Below are 18,156 nucleotides of genomic sequence, written 5' to 3'. Positions count from 1 at the left end.
CTGAGGTATGTCCTAACAACTGCCTGTGTACTATCCGTACACAGGCTAATGTGCTAGCATATATATATGCCAGTACATTAAAGTTTAAAAATAAAAAGTAAAAAAAAAATGAAGGTAAGTTAAATAAAATAGAAACAAAAAAAAAACACTTTTTTTTACAATAAACATTAAAATAAGTCAAAACATAAAATATACACATTCAGGATCGCCGCGACCGTAATAAATTTATAGCTTCATTTATGTTTACATAGTTATAAAATAAAATCTGCTTTCTTTCACTTAAAGAGGCTCTGTCACCAGATTTTGCAACCCCTATCTGCTATTGCAGCAGATAGGCGCTGCAATGTAGATTACAGTAACGTTTTTATTTTTAAAAAACGAGCATTTTTGGCCAAGTTATGACCATTTTCGTATTTATGCAAATGAGGCTTGCAAAAGTACAACTGGGCGTGTTGAAAAGTAAAAGTACAACTGGGCGTGTATTATGTGCGTACATCGGGGCGTGTTTACTACTTTTACTAGCTGGGCGTTCTGATGAGAAGTATCATCCACTTCTCTTCAGAACGCCCAGCTTCTGGCAGTGCAGATCTGTGACGTCACTCACAGGTCCTGCATCCTGTCGGCACCAGAGACTACAGTTGATTCTGCAGCAGCATCAGCATTTGCAGGTAAGTAGCTACATCGACTTACCTGCAAACGCCGATGCTGCTGCAGAATCATCTGTAGCCTCTGGTGACGATGTGTCCTCGCTCGTCCGACACGATGCAGGACCTGTGAGTGACGACACAGCGTGATCTCTTGAACACGGCTGTGTCTGCACTGCCAGAAGCTGGGCGTTGTGAAGAGAAGTGGATGATACTTCTATACACAACGCCCAGCTAGTAAAAGTAGTAAACACGCCCCGATGTACGCACATAATACACGCCCAGTTGTACTTTTACTTTTCAACACGCCCAGTTGTACTTTTGCAAGCCTCATTTGCATAAATACGAAAATGGTCATAACTTGGCCAAAAATGCTCGTTTTTAAAAAATAAAAACGTTACTGTAATCTACATTGCAGCGCCGATCTGCTGCAATAGCAGATAGGGGTTGCAAAATCTGGTGACAGAGCCTCTTTAATAATGTGAGGCACGAGGTATTATGAATTTTGAACTTCCATTTGCCTCACATTAATAATAATTAACCCCATCATGTACCTCACACATTAACCCAATGTTGTCCGTTATGACTGAGGAACATGATGGGGTTATTTACTATTAATGTGAGGCACATGGAGGATCAAAATTAATAATACCACGTGCCTCACATCAGAAAATGGAAGAAGTTTTTTTTATTTGTTTATTGTTGTCAAAAGTATTGTTTTGGTATTAGTATCGAATTTCAAATTCTGGTATCGTGACAACCCTACTGTAGAGGAATGTGGCCGTGCTTTGTAGAAGTTGGAGTAGAATGCATGAATGCATCGTGGATGTCTTTCATCAAGGTGTGGGAGAGGCCAGAATCAGGGCGGTGTACTTTTAACATTTTATTTTTAATCCGATGAGCATGATCCATTTGGCTAATAAACTTTGCATTTCCCTCAACCTATTTGAAGTATGTATTAAGGGTGAGTTACCTGCTATGTTTGGCTTGTGTTAGTGAAGGTGCCCATCAAACGATTGGCCTCTAGGGAACGTGTCTTAGAATTGTCGTTCGGGTCGTGTGAGGAGATTTTGTATGGAAAGTATTCTGTTTGGTTCTCTGTACAGACAGTGTGTGTACAATATACAAGACTATATCTCCATGTATAACAGCTTTTTGAGGTGCACCATGTGAGAAGGAGCATCTAGGGAGGTCAGGTTGTCGACCATAAAGTTGCCCTAATGGATTCCAAGGTATCCCTTGAAGTCCTCAGAGATATAGGAGGGAAGTTTCCAATTCCTACTCTCCAATCCAGGGGGACCCAAGGTAAGGGTCGTGGGAGAATGGTAAGAGATGGCTATAAGCTGTAGTAAAGCAGGAAATTTTATGGAATAAAGTGTTTGGTGCCAAAAAATAGTCTATGCTGGAGTGGGTATGGAGGACTCGAATGATTGGTGTAGTCCCTTTCTGAGGTGTGGAGCAGACGCCAGGGATAACAGAATTGTTGCAGGATTGTGAGTATAAGTGGTAAAGCTCTGCTATGGTGTGCAATAGCAGACGTTTGATTTATAGTTGTAGATAGCAACATTTGAAATCTTCACCCAGGATAAGGTTGTCTAACTTTCTACTCAGAAGGAACTGCTAAAGGTCAGAATAAAATCTTTTCATTAGGAGCATTGGGGCATATAAATTTAAAGTGTATATTTGATGACAATTTTGATCAAGAAAATTTACAGATATCTACCACTAGGCTCTGAGTTTCTTCAATATGTAATGTTGTATGTTTTTTTTTCGTTGGTTTGGTGTTTTTTTTTCGATCAAAATAGCACCTCCCGTAATTTTTTTCTTTTTTAAATAAATCTGTTCAAGTTTATTCAACAAAAAACAGCAGCATTACATGTCGTCCCACAGTAGGAAATACAAGAATATCGTTTGCACATCAAGAACCAAACAAATCAACCATACCAAACATCCCCTCCCCTTTCCCCACCACAGTCCCCCAGCTCTTTATGTCCAATGCTTTCAGTAGGTTATGACCAGCGACTGGCTTTCTCAATCCATCCCCCCTTATGTTCCAGTCGTAGGGATGCCATATTTATGCTTTCAGAAAATTACATTCCCATAATATTGATCCACTCCATACCAACTGTTTCTAGTCGTTCCCCCCGACCAGTCCCTTTTATACCATCACAGAAAACTGTATTACCCAATACAAGCATATTACCTTTCGGGGCTATCATAATCCACTCCTCTCCATCCTTGATCCAACCACCCCTACAGTGCCCACATCATTCTGTCGTACCAGCTTACTCTTAAGTAAATGAACGAATTGTAAGGAGTTCCGCTGATGCCAATCCAGAGTGGTCAATGCACCTGGCCCATTGTTTCTCGAATTTCTTAGTAACCCCTATTGAGTAAATTTTATGCTCCATCAAATCCTTGTAGTTTATTGTTCCGATGATTTCCTGCATTAAGGGTGGTTCCACATCCAGCCAATGCTTGGCTTTACCCTGCCTTACTTGCTACAACATTTTGGCAATGGCCAAACATTCCAGCTGTTCCCCCTCCAAATATCCTACATATCTCCGAAACCTCCTTATTGGAATCTGCACATCATAAACTCTCCCCACGAAGTCTGATATCTCCTCCGATACGTTCCCCAGAGCCCCACAGGACCGAAACGTGAAAAATGTCTGCCTTCTCTTCCGGGCACCTTGGACATGTGGCATCTGTTCTAATCCCCATGCACTTCAGCACCAAAGAGGTCCTATAGACCCTCTGTATCAAAAAGAGTTGATCTCCTCTGTTCTACATTTAATAGACCGAACACTTGGTGACGTTATTATTTCCCCCCAGTGGTCTTTGGGAATGGGACCAACATCCCGCTCCAACTTGGCTTTAACAGGCGCCATAAGATCTCCAAGGTGCTCGGACAACAACCTACCGTACACCAAAGAAATCAAACCCTTTTGAGGTGAATCTTTTTGCAATATAATCCAGCACACCCAAAGCGTGTATTGTCAGATCTACTGTGGTAGATTGCATCTGTAAGGCAGGACTGATCTGTAGATACTGATAAAACATAGTTTGATCCAACTGTAACCCGTTTAGTTGCTGGAAGGATTTGAGTTTGTCGCCATAAGATTACGGACTCGGCCTTATAATGCCTTTTTGTTCCCAACCCTGCATCCCACCCAATTGATACAGTTCCCACAGAAATAGATTTTTTTCAAAGTGGAGTGTACTTGTTGCATTCCCCTATCTCCAATAGCTGCAAACATTGCCACCACACTTTATGCATGAGAATTAATGATGGTTTATTGCTTGCTAACCTCTTGTATGTATGTGCTTCCGGTCCCGTCAGTGGGTTTTCCCCTCCCCCAAATATGCTTAAGATGTTCGCGCTGGAACCCCATTTGTCATTCTCCCACCCCCAAAAATGCTGACCTTGAGCAGCAAGGTAAAACACCCATGCGTTTGGCAAGGCTAAGCCCCCCTGCTGTCTTTGGCAATTGCAGTTTTTCCCATTTTATTCTAGGCACTCCTATTTTCCACACAAAATCCCTAAAAAGGTTATGAAGCCTCCTAAACCAGTATTTGGGGATCCATATCGGGGAGTTATGAATGATATAGAACACCTGAGGCATGAGGATAATTTTGATCAAGTTCGTTCTACCCAAAGCAAAAAGTGGAAGCTTATTCCAAGCCTCCCCTTTGGCTTTTATCTTCGGTAACCGTGGCATAACATTAAGAGACAAGTAATCCATCACTTTCGCTGACACTGTAACCCTCAGGTATTTAAATTCTGTGACCACTGGTATGAGCACCCCATCACCACCATTTGGGACAGCAACTGGGTCTATCGGCATGATGGCTGACTTCGTCCAGTTTATCGTCCGTCTTGCGTACGTCCCAAAGCGTTTAATAAGGTCCTTAACTATCGGAAGCGTATGCTCGGTGTCTGCCATCAACCGCAACATATCGTCTGCATACAATGCTATGCGTTCCTCCACTGTACCATATCTCAAACCCTGTATGTGAGCGTGTGGGTTAACTGCGCATGTCAGCGTCTCCACCGCCATAGCGAATAAAAACTGCGATAATGGACAGCCCGGACGCGTCCCCCTAGCCAACGAAAACCGGTCTGATCGCACTCCATTTGCCCTTATACTTGCGGTTGGGGCCACATATAACAGCTGTACACTTCACATAATTAGGACCGAAACGCAGTCTCTCCAGGACTGACCACAGATAACCCAAATCAACGCAGCCGAAAGCTTTAGCAGCATCTAACAATAAAATGGCTCTTCCGGTAGGTTTATCTGGGGTCACCTGTAAGTTCAGAAACAGACGTCTCAGGTACAACCTCGTCGACTTGGACAACATAAATCTAGACTGGTCACCATGTACCACCAAATCCACTACTTTAGAACGCCTGAGTGCCAGAACCTTAATGTCTGCCTACAACAGGCCATTGTTACAGTGTGATTGTGCAGTGAAAGAAGCTGGGCTGAAACAATGAGAAGTGTATGATACTGATTGGTCAGCGTCATACACTCCTCTGTACAACGCCCAGTTGGTCATTAAGAAAGTAATTAGCATAAATCCAAAATTGCTCATAACTTGCTCAAAAGTGATCGTTTTTCAAAATAAAAACCAGTTATCTACATTACAGCGCCGATCAGATTATGTAGGAGATTTATAATCTGGTGACAGAGACTAACTTTGATGGAAAAAATTAAAACTGGTGTTTTGTTTTTTTTTCCCAAATATGTGAATTCAGGTTACCTTTTCTGACATCTGGTGCATGCCACTGGGCAAACACACCTAAATACATATTTGGCAACCTCTGCCGACTTCAATACGAAAGTGCATTTCATACACGCGTAAGGCGGAGCTTAAAGAGGCTCTGTCGCCACATAAGTACCCTATCTCCTACATAGAGATGGGCGCTATAATGTAGGTGACAGCAGTGCTTTTTATTTAAAAAAAACTATCTGTTTTCACCACTTTATTTGCGATTTTTAGATTTATGCTAATGAGTTGCTTAATGCCCAAGTGGACGTGTTTTTACTTTAGACCAAGTGGGCGTTGTACAGAGGAGTGTATGACTCTCACCAATCACCGTCATGCACTCCTCTCCATTCATTTAGGCAGCGCATAGGGATCCTTTTAGATCGCTATGTTCTGTCTTATACTAACACATTAACAATACTGAAGTGTTTGGACAGTGAATAGACATTCCACGGGATGTCTATTCATAATCTCTGCACTTCGTTACTCTGTCTGTGGTAGTTACAGCAGAGGACGCGTAATCTCGCGAGATTACGCTGTAGATGACCGGTTACAACGAGATTACGCTTCCTCTGCTGTAACTACCACAGACAGTAACGAAGTGCAGAGATTGTGAGATTGTGATTGTGCCATCGCTAATAAAGTGGTGAAAACAGATCGTTTTTTTAAAATAAAAAGCACTGTTGTCACCTACATTATAGCGCCGATCTCTTTATGTAGGAGATAAGGCACTTATAATGTGGTGACAGAGCCTCTTTAAAATGAATAGTGCGTAAGCTGGCTTTTGGAGACCAAATTTTCCAAAGTGATCTTTGTGCATGAGAGTTGCCCTGTAGCCCCAGCCTAAACTGTACATCTGTATACCATCTAAATCTACTTCTATATATAATGTGAAAGATATAGCTAAAGAGGTAGGTAGATAGAAATAATAATCTTTTACTTGTAGGACACAAAAATTGCAACTTGGATAGATGATTACAATATCTTTATATATCCTCCTATATATTGATTTATAGTTCTAGGCTGGGGCTACATGCAGAGAGAGAAACCTACAGACGGAAAAATGATCAACTCTGGCACAAAGGTATTGAATATAAAAATACATACATTTTATTGGAGATAGACACAAAGATTAAAAAGATGAGTCACACAATGAAAAGAAGGCCTCAGCCTATGCAAGACCAAAACACGTGTATAATGAGTATACGTAAATGTAAAAATACAGGCGCATGTGTAAATTGGAGTCCAGAAGGGACAACCAAACTACATGAGATGTAAAGCAAAATGATTATATTCGACTGTTACCGCTACAAATATCAAAGTGCTAAAAAATGCAGGTAGCTCAGCGTATAGCCATGAACTACTTGTGAATTCATACAAGCCTAGGGCTATCATACGGATAAAAACTAATACCCCAGGTATTTTTCATGCTTACTTAGATTTGCTTCTTTTGGATACAGCCGGTTTCTTTGATGCTGGGAGAGTATGGTGTGTTGTTGTTTGGCATAGGGTAGCCCGCTCTATGTATTATCAAGGCGTCACAAATAGGCTTCTACCTGGCTATACACGCTGCGCCTCATGACTTACCCACTACCCCTCCATGTTTCACACACTTGCACCCCATTATTCATTTATTTTTATTTAGGCGCTTGACTCATTACTGCCCCCTATATTTCACTTATATTATTATCACTTGCACATACACTATTCATTTATTATTTTTTACTACACATCCCATGCACCACACGCCACTCCCCTCAAGACTAGTGGGAGTGGCTATTATTATTTGATGCACCTGTTCATTCTCTGTTCGTTTCCGACCTGTCTGTGTCCATTTGTAAGTATGGCCTTTTTCTGTGTTTAAGCCTAGGGCTATGCAGCCCATCAACGGAAGGGCCAAAATAACACCAGACCTAAAGCATGTAAACAGACACACCTGTTAGAGGTAACATACATACCCAAAGCCATGGTCTCTCACAGGGAGGACACCAACACCCCTACATGGGGCTACATGCAGACTTTGGCCACGACACCGGTCCTATGGCCAAAATTAGCTTTGTCCGGTAGCCTACATCGTAAGTAAAGTTATAGCTACCACATTACTTGCCATGTAGGCTACGTAACATAGTGATCTTTGGTCGCGCAACCTGTGTCGCAGCCACAGTCCGTGTAGCCCCAGCCTAAAACTATACTATATATCAATATAAATGTATAGAAAGGGGGGGTGCCGCTGACAGGGAAAGTATTGCTCATTGTGGCAGGTTGACACAATGATCACATGCCCAGAGACCATGCTGATTGGTCTCTGGGCAGAGCTCCGTGATGTCAGCTGTCTGGAGACTGCTATATCGTGGGTCTAAGTGCTGCTACATTGCGGCAAAGAATGTAAATCTGCAGGACGTTCTGGAACGTTTCTGCAGAGTTAATTGTGTACCGCCCTTAGACTATAAACGTCCGGACGTTATTTTAAGTGGTTAAAATAAATTCGGGCTTTTTAAAAAAAAAAAAAAATTTATAGCTTTTCACACGGCGTTTTTGAGAGAATTGATGGAATTTTGAGGCAGACTTTGACCTGCCTGCACACCGTTTGCCACACTTTACTCTGCGTTATTTGGCCGCGGCCATTGAGCACCGCGGGCAAAAAAAAAGCAGTGAAAACCACGATCTCTGCCTCCCATTGAGGTCAATGGTATGTCAGAGACCAAAACGCCCGAAGGAAGGGCATGCAGCTTTTTCCCGCGAGCGTTGTTTTTACGCTCGCAGGAAAAAAATGCCTCCGCCTCCTACTGAAATCAACGGAAGGCCATTGCAAACTTTTTTGCCACTGTTTCCGTAGCAAAAACCTGTGTGAACAGGGCATTGGTCCCACTAGGGTACTTTTGGAGGTCTAACTTTCTGATCGAAAGTCTAATACATTGCATTGCCTATATAGTGCAATTCATTATAACGGTTAGTTTGTCACTGACATCAAGCCTATTAGGACCTGCCGGAGGCGCAGCCTAACAGGCCTCCGTACTTGGCAGACCAGGAGGCCATTGTTGTCACTCTGGTTGCTATAGCCGATCAGCTACAAACCACTTCGATCCTGCGGTCAATAGCGAATGTGGCATCTAAGGGGTTAATGGCGTGATCGGAGCTAGCTCCTGTTCCTGCCAATACCGCATGGTGTTAGCTGTAATATACAGCGACCCCCGCGGCTGATGGTCCATACTCTACTTCTGAGCCCATGCCGTCAGCCTGTCGTAAATTTAGGACATGTTGCAGGAACACATTGTCACTCATGAAGTACAGTTACCGCAAATGTCAGGAGAAGGGGTTAAAAATGGAACTGTAACCATAATAAAAATGTTAATCGGCTCAAAATTTTGACCTCAAATTTAATGTTCATAGTTGAAGGCACACTTGAAGATACATTGTTTCTAATATAAATATCATGTAAGCTTGATACATTTTTGTAAATGCAAAATAAAACCTTACAATTACTGTATTACTAAACTGAAGTAAAACAATATGGGAATGATTGATTAGGTTTCTGCTGTTTGTAAGTTAACTTTTTGCACTGCCTACGGGTATGTGAATTGAAGAAATTTAACCATTTCAGTATTTTAGGTAAACATTTTTTTTTTTAACCAGTGTATAGATAAAAGCCCCTCTTAGGCCCTGTTCACACAGTGTTTTTTGCCACGGCCAAAATTGATTTCAATGGGAGGTGGAGGCGTTTTTAACGCAAACATTTTTCCGTCTTTCTGTTGGAGAGAGCTAAAAATAAAAAGCCTGCAAAAAATCGCGTGTGGTACAAAACCACTTAAAAAAAAAAAAAAAAACGGAGCTGGTTTTTCCAGGCAGAATTCTCGGCCTGAAAAAAACTCTGTGGGAACATACCCTTAAGAAGGCTCTGAAACCCCTGCTATTGATTCTGTCAAAACGACTGAACCCTGTAACGACGGTGACAGGCGGAAACCATTAGCTAGGTTTCCGTCACCATTGAGTTCAATGGTGAGGGAAACGGAAGCTGAGGTTTCAGATTGCCTATTCGCTGAGGGGTTAACCCAACGAAAACCTCAGGTGGAACTCCTCAACGGAAAGCGACGGGGATGTGAACACAGCCTAATGCTTCAAACGTGAAGAGACGACTAGTAATTCTGCAGGATAAATTAACATATGTCAGATTTACTGATTCAAATATTCTGTCCCTTATCTGTATAGGTCCCCCTTTGCCCTTTATTACCTCAAACATTTTTCTAGTGTAATTAGATAGTAGGCCTTAAAGCGTATCTGCCCTTTTCAGGTGACTTTTCAGAATAAGCTGTCATACTGTATGTGTACATGAGTAATAACACTATATTTCTGGCCAATATATGACTTGAATATGTCATTTTTACTAGTTATCCCTTCTGCAGGCTCTATCTCCAATTCTCAGTTTTCTCTGAGCTAGTGGGTGTAGTCTACTATCATGTCTACCATACACTGCATACATAGAAGTGGGGAATCCTGTCTCTATCACATAATGAGCAGTGTAGCCGAGAATCCACCACTGAGGTGAGAGAACACTTACTAGGAAGCTGCTGCAGTGTCTGTGTGTCTCTCCTCTGTGTCTCCCCTCCGCATAGACTTCTATGGGCAGCTGTAATCTGATCCATCGGTCCGTCTCCTCTTGAGGAGATAGAATAAGCAGTAAATTAAGAGTAAGTGAACTGTTAGGAGGTGGAGCTTGATCAGTGGAGAAAGAGGCATTTTTACAAAGTTTCTTATATTCTCTTATACTATTGAGTAATGCAAAGTTTGTTGAAGAGTTTGTGACCGTTTCATAAATTCCTGTATGGAAGAAAGCTCCTCTGCTATTTAAAGTTGTGCAACCAATTTCCTTGCCTAATGAAGAACACTATGAATAGCCAGCTTGTCATTTTTATCTGCATATCCCTAATATAATAATATTTAATTTTAGTTCTCCATTCTATTACAGTGTATAAACCCTACTGTGTAAGACTTAATAGTTGTGAACTGTTTCTTTTTCAGAATTCCAGGTAAACTAAAAGAGTTTGTGTTAGATTTACATTCTGGAAAATTGCATAGAGAATTTCATCATGGACCTGATCCAACTGATGTTTCTCTGGGTCAGGTATGTAGAGTAAATTGTTATAAGTATAACAGCACATTTTTACCGTTCGATATATTTATAACAGGTTGGACCCAGCAGAAATAATTTCAAGAAAGGGTAGAAGGGATATGAATGTTAAAAATAACATTTCTGGAATTTACTTTACAAAAATAAGTGATGTATTACCAAGTGCTCGATCACCATGTAGAAAGTAGCACACAGTCCTGTATATGAGAGTCCGCAGAGAAATGTAGAAAGTTGTTGTTTTGTTTTTTTTGCATTTGATTGGTATTTAAACACATAAGCTAACAATGCGGTGTTAAAGTAAGTTAGGTGGGAGTCTGACCTCTGGGTCGCCCACCGTTGCTGAAAATGAGTTGCCTTTTATTTCCAGCTTAGAATGGAGACTTTTTGCCACACACAGTCCCCCTGTAGACTATGCCACACGGCCCCCCTGTAGACTGTGCCACACGGCCCCCCTGTAGACTGTGCCACACGGCCCCCCTGTAGACTGTGCCACACGGCCCCCCTGTAGACTGTGCCACACGGCCCCCCTGTAGACTGTGCCACACGGCCCCCCTGTAGACTGTGCCACACGGCCCCCCTGTAGACTGTGCCACACGGCCCCCCTGTAGACTGTGCCACACGGCCCCCCTGTAGACTGTGCCACACGGCCCCCCACTGTAGACTGTGCCACACGGCCCCCCTCTGTAGACGGTGCCTGCCACACGGCCCCCCTCTGTAGACGGTGCCTGCCACACGGCCCCCCCCTGTACATAGCACCACTGTAGGGGACAACTCCAGGAGAAGTCCCTGACTTCACTGTCCATATATGGACAGTGATGTCAGGGGCTTCTCCTGGAGCGGTCTTCTACTCCTGAAGCTGAATCCCTGGCCAGAGCAGCCCATAGGCCGGTGATTCCGCTCCAGGAGAAGTCCCTGACGTCACTGTCCACATGTAACAGTGATGTCAGGGGCTTCTCCTGGAGCGGAATCCCTGGCCACAGCTTCGGCAATGCTGTGGCTCGGGATAAGAGATTCAGCTCCTACAGGAAGCAAAAAAAAAAATCCCTGTCGTGTGATGGGGCCTAAGACGATCATTTGTTGACCCTTTCCATAGACTTGAATGTGTGCATTGGAAATAGCCGAACATGCTCTTTCGGTTCTTGGTAACGATGGGGATGCTAGAGGTTGGACCTCTCTGACAGGTTATAAAAGTAAAAAAAGGTGTCCTCGCTTTACTGCCTTATCCTTTTAAACTATAGCATCAGCTACAGAGCTTTTGTGGTTAATAACATCAGAAGGATCAGGAAAAGAAGGTAGAAGCAGTTCTTTACTTCATTTTCTTAATTTTATAGCCCTCAGTGATCGCTGTGCATATAAGGCATGATTCGGAAATGACTAATTAGAGTATATAGTGATTGCTGCTGGGTCTAACTCTACCCATATTTTTCCCCTATAACGGAGTTGCTATGTGACGTCTAGTTACAGAGGAAAGTTTACCAAAATATACATGGTAAATAATGATATAAAGCCCTGTCTGTAACTAGAGAAAAACAAAAGATGAGTTGGAAAGCCTAACTAACTGAATTCTACCACGGACGCCTGCTTGTCTTGCAACTTTTTTTTTTTATCATTCCTTCGCAAATGTGTAAAGCAAATTAATTTTAGTTTTATCATTTAGAACTTTTGTTTAACAATTTTTTTATTTTTTTGTTTTGTTTTTTTCCAGCAAACTCAAGATTTGGCAAGTAGTCCTCCTGAGAGTTCTTTTCAGAAATTAGCCCCAAGTGAATATAGGTACACTATACTGAAAAGAGATCGTGATGAGCTTTAGTAATTTGGAATTGCCATGGAAGCCTTAATATTTGACCAAGCAGAGTATGGTTAAAAAAAAACAAAAAAACTTAGCCTATATTTTCATAATTGTATTTTTATTTGGGATAAACAAACAATTATTGGATTATTTTTATTTTCTCCCACTGTTTGTAAATATGTCTGTTTATTGGTTTTCTTTCTGTACAGACTTTTAAATTGAAATCTCTGAAACGAACTGTCCCGTTTTATAACTACAAAGTTGTCATGACAATATGCATAAGTTGTTAAATTGCACTTCCCCATTAAATTGGATTTTTGGATGTTTTCTGTGACGTCTGTCTTAATTCTAAAATAAGCATTACCGATAATCCAAGGTGCAGATATATTGTGCTAACAATTAAAGTTTATTTTCTTCTCAATAAAACCACATAATTGGTTTCAACTCTGTGTGTTTCCAGGTATTTGCCAAAATTAAAAGTCCAGCTTGTTGTCCTTTTAGTGTAACATTCTGGCCGCAACGTTAAAATCTGTAGCGGTATTGTGCAGATCTGTATTGGGCCTTTTTTACATCACGTCCTGGTTTCCATTAAGGCTAGATTCACACTAGCGTTGCGCATCTCGGACGTGAAAAGCAGTTGTTTTTCACATTCACGGTGCATCTCCTTTTTCCTGCCGGATGTGTGATCACTCATCACCCATAGACTAGAGTCTATGGAGGGATGCGTGAAGCGCAAAAAATAGGACATGTCCTGTTTTCTCACGGACCCTTCGTTGAAACAACGGCCGTGTGAACGGTCCCACTAAATTACATCGGTCGTGTTAATAAGGCCATAGAATGTTGCACGATATCACCAGTGTTCTCTGGAACCCGGTGACTTACATTGGTTTTCCTTGTGTTTCCTATCTTATTGATGGGGAAAAATAGTGCTGCATGCAAGCGCCATTTTTCCCGTCAAATATGATGGAATCTGTGATGGGGGATCTGAACAGAGCCTCAGATGCATATGTTAACATAGCCTAAATTATAAAGTAAATGGGTCCCAAACTGTACCTACTTGTGATACGAATTGCATATTTGTAGACAATGGAGATTTATGTACTTAAAGAGGCTCTGTCACCACATTATAAGTGCCCTGTCTCCTATATAAGGAGATCGGCGCTATAATGTAGGTGACAGTAATGCTTTTTATTTAGATAAACAATCCATTTTAAACCACTTTATGAGCCATTTTTAGCTTTATGCTAATGAGTTTCTTAATGTCCAAGTGGGCGTGTTTTTACTTTGGTCAGCGTCATACACTCCTCTGTACAACGCTCACTTGGTCTAATCAGTGACCAATCAGCGTCATGCACTTCTCTCCATTCATTTACACTGCACTAGCGATAGTTCTATCGTTATGTGCAGCCACATACACAAACACTAACATTACTGCAGTGTCCTGATAATGAATATACATCACTACCAGCCTGGGCGTCATGTGTTTTCAGAATCCTGACACGTCTGTAGCGTCTCTGTGAGATTTACAGCAAGGCAAAAAGAGTAGCAATATAGTGCTAGACCAAGGAATTTAATAAGTTATATCTCTTTATTACAGAATACAAAAAACAATGAAAAAATGGGACATTGCCGAAATAAAACAAGGGTGTATGTAGCAGGACCAGCTTAGTTCATGGTAATATAAAGTTACATCTGATGCATATTTAATGTATGAATTAATCTACCTGTATTATGTGTAAGTACAATGATATATAGTTTTAGTGCATTGAAATAACCGTTCTATAAGTATGTTTTAAAGTGTCAGTGCCATGGTGTACAGATTTAACCAGAAAATGTAAAAGAGTGTTGTATGCATTAACTTCTAAGTATACTTACCAGACCTATATGTAAGGGCTAGGTACAACAAAGTGACTCAAACATAAAGTGCATAGAGAAAGTACAACCAGACTGTGGTCCTGCAAACCTCCACCACACCCGTCGGGTGCTGTATAGGTCCGGTGTACATTTTCTGGTTAAAACTGTACACCATTGCACTGGCACTTTAAAATGTACTTATTTAAAGAGGCTCTGTCACCAGATTTTCAAACCCCTATCTCGTATTGCAGCAGATCGGCGCTGCAATGTAGATTACAGTAACGTTTTTATTTATTTTTTTTTTTAAACGAGCATTTTTGGCCAAGTTATGAGCATTTTTATATTTATGCAAATGAGCCTTAAGTCCAAGTGTGCGTGTGCGTGTGTGTGTGTGTGTGCGTGCGTGTGTGTGTGTGTGTGTGTGTGTGTGTGTGTGTGTGTGTGTGTGTGTGTGTGTGTGTGTACATCTGGGCGTTTTTACTTGTTTTACTAGCTGGGCGTTGTGAATGGAAGTGTATGATGCTGACGAATCAGCATCATCCACTTCTCTTCGTTAATACCCAGCTTCTGGCAGTGTACAGACACACAGCATGTTCTCGAGAGATCACGCTGTGACGTCACTTCCTGCCCCAGGTCCTGCATCGTGTCGGACGAGCGAGGACACATCGGCACCAGGCGACAGAGGCTACAGTTGATTCTGCAGCAGCATCGGCGTATGCCGGTAAGTCGATGTAGCCTCTGGTGCCGATGTGTCCTTGCTCGTCCGACACGATGCAGGACCTGGGGCAGGAAGTGACGTCACAGCGTGATCTCGAGAACACGCTGTGTGTCTGTGCACTGCCAGAAGCTGGGTGTTAACGAAGAGAAGTGGATGATGCTGATTCGTCAGCATCATACACTTCCATTCACAACGCCCAGCTAGTAAAACAAGTAAAAACGCCCAGATGTACACACACAATACACGCCCACTTGGACTTCACTTTAAACACGCCCAGTTGTACTTAAGAAAAGCTCATTTGCATAAATATAAAAATGCTCATAACTTGGACAAAAATGCTTGTTTTTGAAGAAAAAAAAACGTTACTGTAATCTACATTGCAGTGCCGATCTGCTGCAATACGAGATAGGGGTTTGAAAATATGGTGACAGATCCTCTTTAACTGTCAACTGACAAACTATATATCATTGCGCTTGCACATTAACCCCTTCGTGCACCCAGACGTGCTATTAAGTCCGGGTGCGGGGGGTGACATTTGGAGTAGTACTGGGAAAGCTAGTTCATTTTGTGGATTAGTTCACTAGGAACTAGTTCGTTCAAAAGATTAATATAGTTCATTCAGTTCATTGAGTCTTTAACTTGGGACACTGTTGAGAAGTGATTTAAAACATAGAAGATACATAGGGGAACCTTGGAACGTGTAATGTTTCCTTTTATATATATATATATATATATATATATATATATATATATATATATATATATATATATATATATTTCACACAGAGTTTTTGTTTTTTTTTTACGCGGAATCGGCGCCAAAAAACTGCCAAAATTGCCTCCCATTGATTTTAATGCGAGGCGGAGACTCTTTTTTTTTTTTGGTTTCTTTTTTTTTTCCCCAGCAAAGGGAAAAAAATCGTCCTGTTTTTTTTTCTTCCCGTGTTTGTCTCTGACCTCCCTTTTGGCATCAATGGGAGGCAGAAAGTGTTTTTCGTTACGTTTTTTGCCCATGGCGCTCAATGGTTGTGGCAGAAAAACGCTTCAAGAAAGAATTTTGAAGCAGATTTTTTTACTACCTGCAAAATACTCAGTGTGAACAGGGCCTTGGGGGGGTTCAGGTTATGGTTCAAATATAGGTCACCCCTAGAGAAGAATTACTCTATGGTAAAAATACCAATGTGAATAACACCACTCACGGAGATAGACCTTCTCCCATTAGATGCATAGGCAATTTCGATACTTGCTCACATCAAATTAGGAATGTTCTACAGAAATACTGGCCAATTCTACAGACGGATCCTGACCTGCGTGATGTTGTTTCTAGTGGCCCTAGGATTACTTTACTTACCGTCGAGGTAGGAACCTTCGGGAATTCCTCACCCATAGCCACTATTCTAGACCGATTACCGAGCGTAGTAGTTGGCTTCCAGCGCCTATAAAGGGATCTTTCCCATGTGGCAGATGCTCTTTTTGCACATTCATGCCAAAGACCAAAACCTTCTCTAATCCACTTGATGGAAAGAAATTTACCATCAAGCAATTTTATTAATTGCCAAAGTAGCGGCGTTGTTTACGCTGCTCAATGTCCCTGTCCCAAATTGTATGTAGGTAAGACAATTCAACAGCTTCGTAGGAGGATCTCTAAACATATCAGTACGATTAATACTAAAGAGGATACTCCTCTTTCTAAACACATTAGGTACGTACATCAGGGGGACACTAATGCCCTTAAATTTTGGGGCATTGCCCAAATCAAGCTGGGTCCCAGAGCTGGCAATCTTGATAAGAAGCTCTTACAGGAAGAAGCCAAATGGATACATAGATTGAGTACTTTAAATCCCAATGGTCTCAACGAAGGCTTCACTTTTGTCGCCTTCCTATAAATTTCTCTGTAAGTCAGACTTGCTTTTCATCTATATACATAATTGACGTTATGTCGATATTTATGAGATTATATCTCTCTAACCAAGACTTGATGATTGCAATATTTCTATTTTGATTAATATACAACATTGAACCTCTGGAGTTCATTGTGATGGACTAAAATCCTTGTATACTCAGCAATAGTTACGTATGTACATACTGAATAATATTGGAGAGTCGTCAATTTAAACTCTCGAATTGGGCTTTGACTTATGTATATGCATTCCTAATATGTTGAATACACTAATGTCTTTGTGAGACGTGCACCCTGACAGCACCTACCAATCGGTATTTCATACTATATATGGGCAAACGCTATGTATAGATGTGGAAATATACATATGACCCACTATGTGTACTGTAAATCATTAACGTGGGTCCCATGTCCACTGACATATATATCCTTTTGTTGACCCCCCCTTTTTAGGTATCGATTTGTTCATTTTTAGGTCTTCTGCATACTGCCTTTCTATATCTGCTAAGTTTGGATACGCTATATATATCTAGTGACTGACAGCCAGGCGACTGACACAAACACATAAAAACAATAAATTTGCTATGTCTTTCTGGAGACTATCCACGCATGCGCTACCTTTTTACATCGGCAAGGCCCTTCTGAACCTTTCCTACCTCGGCTAAGTTCCTTTCGGTCCCTTCTGCGCACGCGCTATATGCACTCATTGATTGACAGCCGGGCGCTCCGATAAGGAATATCCAGATCGGCTAAGTCCCTTTTGAGCCTCTCCACGCATGCGCTACTTTTTTACATATTGGCTAAGTCCATTCTGAGACTCTCCGCGCATGCGCCACTTATACGCCCTGACTCACGGCTAGGTGGCACTATCCGATTGGTCCTTTTCCTGTCAATCCTCGACGGAAAGACGGACTATCGTCTAGCAATTGTATTGGCTCTTGCGGAACTATACCACTGTCAATGCACTATAGCCAAAATCGGCTAAGTCCACTTTGGATGCATGTGCGCCGTTTGGCGCATACCGATTGGTGCATTTGCATTTCCACTCTGATTGGCGCTGTGACCTGCCGATCTTATCTCATGGGGGCTCGTCAATGTGCATACATTTCTATTGGTCCCCACACAGGTGTCTCCTGTGTGGGACCCAGCTGAGCCTTTAAAATACAAGGAAGTAGAGCGCGCGTTTATTAGCCCCGTTGTTATCCCCTGAGGACGTTGTTTACAACGAAACATGTCGGGGGGGGGGGGGCTATACTTTTTTTTAACCGCTACTATCCACTGGCTTCTACCTCTAATATACCGTTACACTATACTAAACCATCTTGTCAGGCAGTCTGCAGCTGCCGACCTAGT

General features: G+C 41.8%; 1 protein-coding gene across 2 annotated transcripts in view; it reads left to right on the top strand.

Annotated features, from left to right (window-relative positions):
• Positions 1–12,658, top strand: part of ERP44 (endoplasmic reticulum protein 44) — a 94,159-nt gene extending 81,501 nt beyond the window's left edge. For both annotated transcript variants that reach the window (XM_075826889.1, XM_075826890.1), the window contains 2 exons: positions 10,434–10,536; positions 12,248–12,658. In XM_075826889.1, the coding sequence (XP_075683004.1) occupies positions 10,434–10,536; positions 12,248–12,352 (208 nt within the window). In that variant the 3' untranslated portion in view covers positions 12,353–12,658. The remainder of the gene's footprint in view (positions 1–10,433; positions 10,537–12,247) is intronic.
• The last annotated feature ends 5,498 nt before the right edge of the window (positions 12,659–18,156 follow it).

Source organism: Rhinoderma darwinii, chromosome 5 (genome assembly GCF_050947455.1).
Source record: "Rhinoderma darwinii isolate aRhiDar2 chromosome 5, aRhiDar2.hap1, whole genome shotgun sequence".
Classification (NCBI taxonomy): Eukaryota; Metazoa; Chordata; class Amphibia; order Anura; family Rhinodermatidae; genus Rhinoderma; species Rhinoderma darwinii.
This window is presented reverse-complemented; position numbering and strand designations above follow the sequence as displayed.